The sequence below is a fragment of the Argiope bruennichi genome, chromosome X2, assembly GCF_947563725.1.
Source record: "Argiope bruennichi chromosome X2, qqArgBrue1.1, whole genome shotgun sequence".
Taxonomy (NCBI): domain Eukaryota; kingdom Metazoa; phylum Arthropoda; class Arachnida; order Araneae; family Araneidae; genus Argiope; species Argiope bruennichi.
In genome coordinates, this window is record NC_079163.1 from 40,881,639 (window position 1) to 40,895,546 (window position 13,908).

Consider the following 13,908-nt stretch of genomic DNA (forward strand, 5'->3'; position numbering starts at 1 on the left):
CACATTAAATGAAAGTGGAAACTTCATAAAATATTGAAACATTTTTATTAACTAGCATAATTTAAATGATGCAGATGCATCAAATAAATCGATTTATAAATTTTACAAATATTGGCAATGAACACTTTGTACACTTAATACAGTAACAACATTATAAATAATTACACCCTTCAAAAGTTATTTTTTTAATTCATTGATAATTTGTACAAGTGGCATAACTAAATTCTGAGAGATAAAATGAGATAAAAATGGTATTGACCATTATATTAGTAACAAATAAAAACATTTTTTTTTTTTTTAAAAGAACCTAGTAAGAAAGAAAGGGGGTCTCTTGATGTATTCGACATGCTTATTGTAAAAAAGTTGATTAGCATATGAAATCAAAGCCATGAAAACTACTTGAAGATTTATTATAAATGTGCATTCAAAATGCTTTTATTTAGGAGTGGAAAAATGGTTTTACTTCACTTTTTGGAAGGAATGGATATAAAATAAATTTTTCCGTAAATTTATCTAAAATGTAATATGAAAATTATTTTTGAATTTCTTTATGGAGCAAATTATAAAACTTCTAAAACTAATCAACAAATTTACTTTGCACTTTTTGAATACAAATTGCTTAAAAATCTTTACTTTGTTTTATGTACATCAACATCCTACTTCAAATTTGAATAGTCATTTTCTGTTAATTTATATTTTTTTACAAAAATATTTTTTGGCTCTTTTCCTACCTAAAGTTTTTACAAGTTAAATTTAACACACATTTCTGCACAAAATAGGATATATTTAGTGATCACTTTTCAATATTTTTATCAATTAATGCTAGAAGCAATTTATCGGAGACCTAAGACTCGTGTTATAAAGTTTTTTGAGGTCAATTTTTGCGAAATGACCCATTTGATAAAGAAGTTGATTGTTATTTAAAATTATCAATGCTCATGAGGCATTAATTTTAGAGTATTTCGAAATTCTGTTAAAAGCTAGAATTAAATGCAATTAGCTATTAATTTTCTGTTTTGTTCATAGTATATCAGAAATTTGTTTATATAACGATTATTAGGACAAAACGCGTATGTATGTTTGGGACAAGAATTTTGAATTTAGATTATTTTACTACAGTATTGATTATTTTATTCTTATCAAATTTGAAAATGCGATGGAATATTTTATTCATTTCGCTAGGCTATTTTTAGATTAGTCATTTATGATTCTAATGTAATCTATGCTTATGTAAAGGTCAGTGTATGTGTGTGTGTGTGTATTGATGCTCTACAGACCAGATCGTTCGACCTACAGCTACCAAATTTGGCACATGCATACCTTGGAGGTCGGAAATGTGCACCTGGGGGTCAAATTTTAATTAGAATTTTAATTTATTAATTAAAAACTAACTCTCCCGCGAAAAAATCTTTTCGTTTCCCCACCGCCAAATGAGTAAGGCTTCCGTTTTTTCCCCCCACGCTAACGAGAATAGGCTTAACTTATTTTTGGCCGATTATTTCAAACGATTCTGTTTATTTTCTTAGAGTTTCATGCATTTAAAACTAAACATTGTTAATTAATTTATCTGTTCATGATGAATCTGAGAAAATTTTGTAGAAAACTTCTTGAGATATTACATAAATTAAGAAAGATATTCTTAAGTGCCCATAAGGTTTAAATACTCAGCGACTCTATTTTCAGTACTCATATTTAAAAAAAATTGCTTCGTTTCAGTAATAAATGTTCTTATATTAATTACAATTTAACCATTTCTACTTTAATTTAAAGCATAAATTCTACGGGAGCTAACAGAAAATTAGAGAGATACATATTACGTTATGGCTGAAGGCCTTTATGATATTATGAAAGAATTATATAACTATCAGAATTTTAAGCTTTAAAATATTTTGATGAAGAAGCTATTAAATTAGGAGTTACATAAAATATTTAATTATTAAAATTTTAACAATCATTAAGTTTGGCGAACCGGCTGGTCGCCAAAGGCGGCTAGTATACAATAATTTTGACATGTGTATGTAGTTATATTTAAGATCATTCGGATTATACGAATACTTGCGCCATAAAAGTTTCAAAAATCTATAGGAAATAATGATGGTTATAAAGCATTGATTTAAAGGAACCATTGCGTTTTACTAAACAAAGATTTTAATTCGCTGAAGTCTTTTAATTTATGTGTCGTTCTAGGTTTCTTCAGGTTTGTACTGAATGTATTCCACCCGCATTAAAAAAGTTTTGAACGAAGTCATTCAATTTTCAGGAATGGAAGAAAAATAATTTATAGCTTCTATTTAATACGATTGAAAAGAAATTGTTATACACGAGTCGGCACTTTCCGTACGTTTTTTGTTTAAGAAATACGGTTTTGTAATTATTTTTTAAGGAAAGACATTTGCACCATTTTTCATCTTTTAACTCCATTTAGAAAATTCCTCATTATTGACTATTTAGTTATTAGAATGTAGTATTGGATTTCATTTACATCTCATAGTACATTGGATTTCATTTACATCTCATTGATAATTTTATGTTTGATGTGTTAATATGTGAATTTTATGTTTGATGTGAATTAGAATAAAATGCGTATTTGAGATTCGTGGAAACTTATTCAGTAATCACATTCTACCTTTATTCTAATTCAAGATTCTTTTTATACTATTTTACTGAAATGGATATCAACTCCTCATCTGCTTAAGTGTTTAGAATTCGTAATAATCTAACAAATCAACGTAAAATACTTGCGGGCAGCTAAGCCAAACTTTTAATTCTAACAAAAATTTTCTTCTGAACAATAGATGGTATAGTTGACAAATGTCTTTTCATTTTAAAAGATGAGAGATTGGGAAGAAAGGAATTTATATATATATTTTTTGTAAGAAGCCGTTTGATGATTTCTTGCTAAAAACGTTTGTTGGGCTATCTAAATAAATAATCATAAAAAATGCGAAAAATAATTAATTTCATCATTGTGGTATAAAGAACAACTATTTTAATCTGGCCTAAGTTTTTTTTTTTTTTTTCTTTCGGGAAAGTTTTGTTTACAAGAATTTATGGGAGGTTTTTTGGTCAAATTAATTGTCTTTTTAAAATATTAATCGGATTAACATAGCTTCTTTATGCAGTCCTCGATAAGAACAAGCAAAGACAGTTTCAAAATATTTTAAGTTTATGTTGTTTCTGCTCTCATCAATTCAGTTCTAAAATATTTTTTTTTGTGTTAATCCCGTTTATGTTGAAAGGGACAATGATTAATTTCCATGCAAATGTTATATTTACTTACATTAATTTTATGAAAATTTTTCACCATTTGATTGATTAATAGAACCAATCATCTTTGCATAATCAGTTCAGTATTTTAATATTTTTCCTTTCTGTATTTAAATGCAATCCAACGGACAAGAAGAATGTTTTTATCATATGGTTTTGATTTGGGGAACTTTTAATACCGAAAGTAATTATCCGTCGTGCTAACATTATTCAGAAAACAGATTCTGTATACCTATCTAGATTATTGGCACGATAATATTTTAGCATTTATATCTCAATAGTTAATTGTATTTTTAGCGCTATCATAGACACTGTCTTAACTATCATTTCAGCTGTATTGTATATGGTAATTGATACCCCAGGTAGCACAGCCTGTTGCACCAAATTGTACAATATTATATGATATTAATCAATATTTTACAATATTGCGAATATTGATCAGTGTCATACAATATTGCACAATATTTGTGTGCTACTAGGGACATCAGTTATTCAATAACTAGTTAGTTTTTTTATGAAAATTATTGCGCTGAAATCGAGTTTGTCTTTCTGGCTGTATACTGTATATAAACCACGAATGTTTGTATTTCGTCAAAGAATTCTTCCAAGATTATTTCCTTTTTATTGCTTAGAAATATTGATTATGAATGGAAGAACATCCATTAAAACGTGAGTGGAAATTATTTCAACTCTCATTTTCCCATAAAGCATAATAGCCAAAAATGGGCCAACAATTGAAAATTGACACTTAGTATCGCAAACAAAATAGAACCAAGATGATTTAATAGATACGATTTCCTAGAAACGATATGTATAGTTTTGAAGTATTGCCTCATATCCGTATTGCTTCATGCAATCCTTTATTATTGCCATTAATCCTTTGCAAATACAAATTATGTTTATTTAGAAAGATGAAGATTAAATGTTGTCAAAACAGTATACACAACTAACGCGTTTATGCGATGCATTCTTGAAATGCGATTTGAGATTTAATTCGATTATAATTATGTATGTTTGAATTTCATATAAAAACATGAAAGAATATTGAATATATGGATATCTAATTTTTGTCACAAAGAACCACGATAAACAATCTAATTAGCAAAATTTGTATAATATATTAACTATCAAGATATAACAACACTACCCTAGAATTACATCCGCAAAATAATAGTTTTCTCATTTAAATGTCTCGTATAAAATTACAGACGACTTCTTCAGAAATAATTTTGTTGAAGTAATAGGAGTAGTTGATCAATTTTTGATAGCATGAAAAAATTTCATAGGTGACGTGAAGATGTAAAATGTATACTATCATTACTATTGAAAAAGATTTAATGACATTTCTCTTTTACTGAATACGCAGCTGATAAAATATCTTTCTTTTGCAATGCTAATTTAAGGCCTTTCTTTCAGCTTTTGTAAAGAATAATAAACAATCCAAATTCATTCATAATCTCGAATTCAGATCCTTGCAGACTAATGTTTAAGCTCGATTTTGGAGATGCGAAATGTGTTTAACGGAGGTTACTTTTTATTCATGATACTTTTATATTGCTCACCAATCCCCCCCCCCCAAATCATCTCGTATTGTTTTTAATTTAAGTTTTGAGGTTTATAATATTTTAAATATTTTGAGAGTTAAAAAAATTCTGCTTATTGATATAAATATATTGAAAGAGTTTTTTTAATGCATTTATTATTTCCACTGAGCAGTTTTATTTACGTTTTGTAACCTCCGATATAGGTTTATTTTTAATCGCTAAATTACTTTTGTTACGATACGAATGTTAATTTATTTGGAGAGCTTTAATAATATAACGTTATTCATTTAAATAAATTATAATAACATAGATCGTGTATGGAATAACTGGAGATGCAATTTCTGTGTAGCTCGACATAAGAGTATTGCTAGAATCGTAATTGAATTTGATATGTATTAACGTAGGAATTATTGCTGATTGGTTTGTCTACCCTTTGTATTCTCAAAGTAAAAATTTTTTTAAAAAAAATGTATTTTTGTAAAACTCATAAGAATATTGGATTATGCATAACAATGGAAAACCGTTTCTAATATAATTAGTCCAAGATTTTTATTCCTTATTGGATATAAAACATAAAGAAGTTTAATGACTTCGGAATATGTCGATTTCTGATTGTTTCCATTTTTTATTGTATATATATTTTAGGGAAGAGTAGTTTATCAGGAAATTTTCCATTTCGTCGGATATTTGAAGCTATTTTTATTAATAGATCTGATGCAAATCATTAGATCTTATTGCTTTTTATAATTTAATTATTTAAAAATATATTTAAAACAAATTTAAAAATATATAAAATATATATTTATCAAATCATTTTCATTGTTTTGTGGTTAACTTGGAACAACTTTTAAGGTGGAAGTTATGAGAATTAGATAAAAATGGGTTTTTTTTTTCCCTTCGATGTACAAAATTTCATTTCTGTTATTTATTCCTTATAACAATATAATATTTACTACTTTTTTTAATGAAAACTTCGTTACTGAAATATCAATCATGATTATCAGCCGATACTATTAGCTGCCTATTTAAACTATTTGAGGAACATATATTTTACGTATGTGACTTACATTGATTTGCTGTTTACATTATAAATATTAACACGTGCGCATAAGAATCGAAATTGCAATAACATCGTAATTATAGGCTTTAACATGTAACTGAATAATATATTTGTATTAATGAAGTGAACTGCTAGCGAACTTCGACTTTGAGCAACTGCTTTAACAAGCAGCATCAAGTGTGCTACTTGGTATGCCATTTTCGTTCTGTCGTCGCAACAGTTTTAACCTCACATATTGCTTTTCGAGACTAAGTTATCTCTACAATAACGTCTCATGTTTACTTTAATTTCAAAACCGCTTCAAAATTCGCGTAATTGACCGCCGACATTCTTTTTCCGTGTTTGCAAATCCTGCTCTCCAATAGGATGAACCATAAAAGATTTTACACCATTTAAGAAATGTTGAAGACACATTTGAAAATTCAGAATTTCAAGTTAGATTTAAAAAAAATTAGTCATAAATGGTATGTTTATGACAGATTTCACTAATCTACGGCGGTTTTTGAATTGATGAGAGGGTCTCACTGGTTCTGGAACTGTTTGATATACAGCAAACGATAAATTGTTTAACTAAGTTATAGTTGGTGACTAAGTGAGAATAATTTTACAGATATTCAGGAATGAGAAGGCACCTAAAAGTAGCTGCAATGTAATTTGAACAAGGGTCGCTGAGTTGCATGCGTCACTTTCACAAAAGCACATGAGGCCTTTTCCTTCAGATTCTAGCATACATACATGATCTACCAAGAAAAGGTTGATTTGGAGATTGGAGGTGCACGTCCGTCTAACCACTTCAGTTGCTGCAAAATGTACCAAAGCATTAGCAGAATGTATAAATATATTTTCATAATATGTTTAATATGATAATATGATTTGTAATAATGATGATGTATGAATCATATTATGTATGATATACATAATATGATTTGAATGTATATAATTATGAAAACAAAGCAAATGCAGAATAAATATATATAAAAGGACAAATGAACTTTATTTGCCATTATCTGCTACAAGATGAAAAGCTAAAAATAACAGATATAAAGCAAAAATATAAACAAGTGCTAGCGATAGAAACGGATTTTTTTTTTTTAAAAAAAGAAAAGTTTTAATGATGAAAAAAAAAATACAATGGATTATTGATCATCAGAAAGGGAAAAAATTACATGATATTTAAAATACAATCGTATGGCTTTCTCATCTTAGGATGGATGAACTAAAATTAAGCAGATACCTCCAATCCCAAACAGATATATAACATAAAAATTCATACTAAGCCTTACAATATAAGTATACCCCTGCAACTCATACATGAGCTGTATTTTGTGTTGTTTCTAAGTGTTCAAAACAATTAGTTGAATTTAAGTCTTAAGTGTTCAATAAATTTTTATTATTAATTATAACTTTATTTCCTAGATCATTTGTTTGACATTCTGTTTGCAGTATTTATTTTGATGCTTGTTAAAATAATTTGTCTTGGGATATACAAAAATAATCTGAAGTATTCAGCTTCTTGCCTTAGAAAAGAAACTTTAGAATTCCTAAAAAGTTTTCAAAAATGAAAAATTTTGAAATTAAATTAAAATACTGAATAAATACCAAAAGACATTTCTTTGAAATAAATATTGTAAGCTAGAAATCGGTTTAACATAGGATATCTTCTTAAACTTTTTAATATGCTAAATATAAAAATACTTTCCCTAGAAATAAAGATCTTAGGTCGGAAATCGCTTTAACAGATGAAAAAAATATTCAGAAGATTGCTGGAATGGAAACAGCTGTTCTTTTTCCTAAGGTGTTTCATAATGTCTTATGTTCTTTTTTGAAATTCATCACCACTTTTATAGAACTGAGTCCTGAATAACAGCGAGGGATTTTTTTGTACCAAAGAAAAAGTCTTTGGGAAACTGAATTTAATAACCGATTTATGTGAGGGAGAAAAATCCTATTTTTTACAAGCTATTGCACTAGCCAATGCTTTTTCACATAACAGTCAACTTATATTTCTTGGTTTGGTTTCTAAGAGGCTTCTTGCATGATGGTTGGGAAAGACAATATCTGATTTTCTTCTCTTACTGAACTTTTTTTCTATGTTTATCGGCTTTCAGTTATATTAAACTCCTCGATTATTTATATTCTTTTACTTGACTAGTTTTCTATTTGCAAGAATTTTTCACTCACTTATTTTATAAGGCATTATCAGTGACAGTATGACAGTACATTTAAAAAATATTTTCTGGATTTAATTCGATGCATCTATGTCATACTCTTTTATTTGAATTGATTTACGTTTGCAAGAATGGGATAGTGCAATCGAATTTGTCACTCACTTTCTGCTATTTTGAAGATGTGAAATTTTATAATGCATTATTAGTGACATTACACTTTTTAAATATTTTCAGGATTTAATTCATTTATATTAAATGCTTCTATGTCTTATTCTCTTTTATTTGGTCTATGTTTGCAAGGATGGAATTGTGCAATCGATTTTTTCACTCACTTTCTGCTGTTTTGAAGACATAAAATTTGATAATGCATTATCAATGCCAGTACACTTCTTAAATGTTTTCAGGATTTAATTCAGTTATATTAAATGCGTCTCTTATACTCTTTTGCTTGACTTGGTCTATGTTTGCAAGGATTTTGCAGTTGATTTTTCACACATTTTCTGCTGTTCTCGAACTTTAAAATTGTATGTATTCATGCTTTCGCGATGGCAATATATTTTTAAAATATTTTCAGGACTTAATTATAAGCTAATCGATCGATTTCAATTAAATTTTAGTTTCATGCTAGTGGTAGGCACTTGATAATAAATTTGAGAAAAAAATTGATTTTAAGATTCCATAAGATTGAAGCCAAGATTCGTTAAATTAAAGCCTAAAAAATAAAAAATAAGGAACTTTATAAAATTCTATTTTCATGCTATAATAATAAATTAGTAAAACTCTTTAGCCCATTAATAAAAGTGTGTCTTTAAAAACTATTTTTATCAAATTTAATAGCACTTTTTTTTTTAAGCTGGACTTTTGAAATCGGTTTTTCCGTTCGTTATTGTATTTCTTTTTGTGTATTATCAATGAAAATGTACTATTTTAATATTTTTAAACTTAATTAATCGATAATTTAACTTGATTTTGATTTGATACACATGGCGGATGTTGATAATGAATTTGAAAGAAAAGCATTAAATTTCTATAATATTTATAAAACGTAAAAATTAAAGGCTAAAAATAAGACAATAATTAAAATAAAAAATATTCTTGCTTTTAGTACACTAATAAAAATGTGCTTTTATATTGTTTATTATTTTTTTATTTCTAGTTACGTTAAGTTTGGTTCTAAGTAATACACAGAGTTCCTACACAAACATTTCGCTTGCGTTAATTACTATTTGTATGTTATAATAGTGATTAATAACTAATAAGTTATGTTATTATATTAATTAAAAGTAATATACATAACGGTATCAATAAGCATATTTGAAATATGGTCCGTCCATATATTTTGCACGAGGAATCAATATTCTAACTACTAATAGAGTCATTCCAAGTGACGCACAACTACATAACTAAGTTAACCCCGTATGTCATCTAATATTTCATTGTACGTTTGCTTATGTTGCTGGAATTGATTCCAAGATTAAATGGGAACGGTGCATTTGATGTGTATTATTCGCGAATGAATTGATTTCATTCGTCGATGGAAAATCCAAGTTAGCTGATAATTGTTTTAGGACTTCTAATAATTATATCCTAATATTAAAAAAGATATAAGTAATATTCTTTATAAAACTTTTAATTATACTTACTTTTATCGAAATATAAAATTTGATTACATTTTCTTATCCTGTATTCTTATTTTTATGGCTATTTTGTGTTTTCTTTTCTTTCATTGTTATAGTTTGTAAAATAACTGATTTTTGTTTTCTATCAGCCCTGATTCTAAATATAAAATCCTATTAAGTGAAATAGGCACATTTCATCAGATTGATTTTAATATCAATTCTAATTATTTTTTCCCCTCACATTCTTTCGTTCTTTTCCCGCTTTGTTAAATACATATATACATCGTGTCCCCTTTAATTGTGGTAATTACTTTCTAAATCTTTAGAGAGAGGCATATCCTTCCATTTGGAAAAACCGCGTTAAATAATTTAAATAATTATATTTTATATTGTTCACACTATAAATGCACAGCGGGAAATATCACGAAAGCTCAAATTTTATATAATTCCCCGGTTCTATTATTCATATTAAGAAAATGTTTTTGACGCATTAATATTTTAAAAAAATCCTTCTCTTCTATGACTAATACTGACCGAATTATGAAACTGAATATTACTATTTTAGAGAATTTTAGACCGCTCCAAGGGCCATCTCTGGGAAGATCGCCAATTAACTGAAGGTACGTAACCGAGGCAATCATTTATTGACTTGAATTAATTTCTTAATAATTATAAATAATTGAAATTTCCTCTTTTTGTATTATGCAATCTGTCACAATAACAAAATAAGTTTCAAAAATGCAATAGCACACATAAATTATAAATCGTTTAAAAAATATATTTGTACATGATTGTGTATATATAGAGAGAGAAGATTTAAATACGAATTATTTTCTTTTAAAAAAAAATCAGAATCTTGATTTAAATATTAGTTTCCCATTCTTTTTATATAATTTTATTTGAAGGGAGAAAGCCATAATTTTTAAATAACATCACCTGAACTATTAACTTAACCGAATTAGCAATTAATCGATAATTTAACTTGATTTTGATTTGATACACGTGGCGGATGTTGGTAATGAATTTGAAAGAAAAGCATTCAATTTCTATAATATTTATAAAACGTAATCTGAGCCTTTTATTAGACTACCTGCTACGAATAATGAAAATTTATTTTATAAATATTTTATCAATCTCTTAGCTGGTCTTTAAATGATTCATCTTGAATTTATACTACTAATTAATAAAACTAAGAATTCTTTAAAATAGACAACTAATAAAAAAAAAATAGACAACCAATTCGCTCAACTAATTCCTTTCCCATAATAATAATAAATGAATATTTAAATGGGAATTATTGGCAAATGCAGCTGCAAGTTATGTTGTTGCGCAAAATTGTGGAACATTCAATGAAAATCAATGTTCCGTGACATCTCATTTTTTTTCACACATCGTTCAGTTTTTAGGTTAACCTAATTATTACGAATCATAATAATTATTATTAATTTTCAACTTCTTCTGCTCATCGAAATTAATTATTTCAGTTGAATATCAATCCATTATAAAAGATGAAAAAGAGAGAGAGAGAATTTTAAAGCAAAGGTGGAATTGCTATTGTTAAGTTCTTGATGCATCGGAAGAGCATGAAGTTGCAGAAAGGTGTAACTACATTAACTGCAAAACAATTTAAATGCAACAGAATGACAATATCAAGAACTTGGAACCGTACTTCTCAAAATAATTATCAAGGTGCTGCGATTATTATGGGACGCAGGGAAAAACAATTTTTCCTGGAATTTCGTTTCTTTTATCAATTCTTAATTTTCAAAGTGTTTATTTATCCGAAGTAAAAAAAAAAAAAAAAAAAAAATCAGTTAATGCTTACCTGATGCACATAAAATGCGTACAAGAATAGGAGTGGTATTAAACCCCTATTCTTGTACTGATTTTTCTGTAGCTAACATTTGAGTACATTTATGCATCGTATTTTGGTCTTTAAGTAAAAACTTCTGTTTCATATACCGGCACATTTTGTGAGACTTGTATGGCCTATTAACGTTGCTTGGGCGGGGGGAGGGGGGAGGTAGTGAACATTAAATCTACCTTCGAGGGGCAAATACCCGAGAGTTGGCGTAGAGTGATAGTTTTATTGAACAAAATCGTTCTTGTCACTTGATCACGTTTGAAATGTACTAGTACATTTCAAGAAAAACTATAGGTTCTTAAATGGTCTTCACGTAGCTTCAAAATAAGTTTTTAGCCCAATAGATAAATCCCTAGTTTTATTTTTTTTAATGCAAACAATGGCGACAAATGAAGTACTAACTCAATAATGACATCAATAGCACTGTGTTTATATACAGTGGCGTAGCAAGCGTAAGTATCCCTAGAGGTATAATATGATTTTTCCCCCCTTTCCAGTTGTGATCAATGACTTACTTAATAAACACAAATGGATCTTTAAATGGCTCATGGCAAAAGTTTTTTGCTTTCTGATCATATTTAATTTTAAAAAGTGACATAAACGCTCTAATGTTTTGTTTTGTTTTCATAGTGCCCTTAAACGGGCAACTGTGTAACTATATTCCTGCTTGCCTCCCTGTTCTTAACGCCAATATGTACAAAATATATCAGGCGTGTTTTCAATTTATTACAATATTTCAGATTTGTACAGTGTCATTTGTTGAAACGAAGACTATAGTTTTAGTTTGAGTCGAGCATAACTGTGTTCTGTTGTGTAACTTCTTGTCCGAATCAGAACTGAAGATTAAAAAACAAGAACAAGAAAACATTTTGTGTTTCGCAGTTTGCTAAAGCTATTCTGTAGCTAGAATTTCTCTGGCTTCCTTCTAAACTTAACTATGACCTTACAATTGAGAATAACATTCGTCGTTTGTTCGATTAGATTGAATCAGTTTAAAGGGAAGATTAAGAACGAGAGGGAGTGTCAGAAAAGAATGAAGAATATCTCAGGAATTCTATGTAATGTTTTTCTTTTTTTAAACACCATTTGATTTTGTATTTTGACATTTTGATATCGGATCATTCGTATATCTTTCAACTGCTTACGGAGTAATCCGATTTACGCACCAGACAGAAGCAGCTGTTTTTTCCGTTACTGGGTGTATGCCGTGTGTGAACGTGGGGTGGGTGGGTGGAAAAACGGATGCTGAGCATTTAAGTCGAAATATTCACAATGACAAAGTCTTTCCGTTCCATTTTATGCGTGAGACGTTATTTTAAGCTGTATGAAAGAAATAAAAACTTATTTTGAACCCCTATTTTATTTATGAATATCCTGGTTTTTCTTTAAAAAAATAAGAAGCAAAAAAGATAAAAATATAAGAGATTTGACATCATAAAATCATATTTATGTTCAGAAAATAATATTTATGTAGCAAACTGAAAATGTTTATTCTCAGTTTATTGCGCAAAATTTTATGGATGAAATGGTTGTTCAATCGATTCTCAAAACGTTAGCTACTTGGAAAGTCAAACACAATTTTAATAATTTTCATTTTTTATAAAAAGAAAAAACGAATATGGGAAAGGTACAAACCATTTTACTTTTTAAAAAACTAGTTTAACTCTATTGAAATACACAGCAAGGAATATGAGTATTTAATTAGGGTAATAACTTAATAGATCATTTCACATATTTCAGTGTTGCGTGGAAAATTTTTAACTCTTTACAAGTCATAACTTCGGGGACCTCCAAATATTTTTTATATTCCATTATGATATGATATCCTAAATAAAAGAAAGCGGGAAAATGTTCTTAGTTTATTTAGTAATTTATGAAATGAGGTGGTAATTATACTTAACAAGTATCATTCAGAAAAAATGAATAGTGATAGGTATACTTACCACTTATATCAGTAAACTTACCACTAAGCATTAAGAATAAAAAATACCTTAGAATGGTCTTTGTAAAATATATTTATTACTGAGAATTAAGGGGAAAAGATTTTAGAATGTTCCTTGGTAAGCATACTTTCCACTGAGTATTAAGGGTTAAAACATTTAAAAATATAATTCAGCAAGTATACTTACCACGGAGCATTATGGGTAAAAATATCTTAAAATGTTCCTTGGTAAGTATACTTACCCCTGAGCATTTAGGGTAAAAATATCTTTAATGTTCTTTGGTAAACATACTTACCACTGCGCATTAAAAGTAGAAATATATTAAAATGTTATATGGTAAGCATACCATTGAGCATTAAATATATTTTAGAATGATCTTTGGTAATAATAATTACCACTTAATTTTGGAGAACTTAAAACAATTTGCTGGAATTTTTTTATAA

At 28.0% G+C, this 13,908-nt stretch overlaps 2 protein-coding genes across 2 annotated transcripts in view; one reads left to right on the top strand and one right to left on the bottom strand.

The window, feature by feature from the left end:
• LOC129960426 (ubiquitin-conjugating enzyme E2 N) overlaps nucleotides 1–6,599 on the top strand; it is a 35,398-nt gene extending 28,799 nt beyond the window's left edge. The window contains exon 6 of the mRNA XM_056073850.1: nucleotides 6,482–6,599. The gene's annotated coding sequence lies outside the window, so the exon portion shown is untranslated. The remainder of the gene's footprint in view (nucleotides 1–6,481) is intronic.
• The window catches only part of LOC129960427 (protein quiver-like), an 87,412-nt gene continuing 73,530 nt past the window's right edge, over nucleotides 27–13,908 (bottom strand). The window contains exon 4 of the mRNA XM_056073852.1: nucleotides 27–6,671. Within this exon, the coding sequence (XP_055929827.1) occupies nucleotides 6,460–6,671 (212 nt within the window). The 3' untranslated portion in view covers nucleotides 27–6,459. The remainder of the gene's footprint in view (nucleotides 6,672–13,908) is intronic.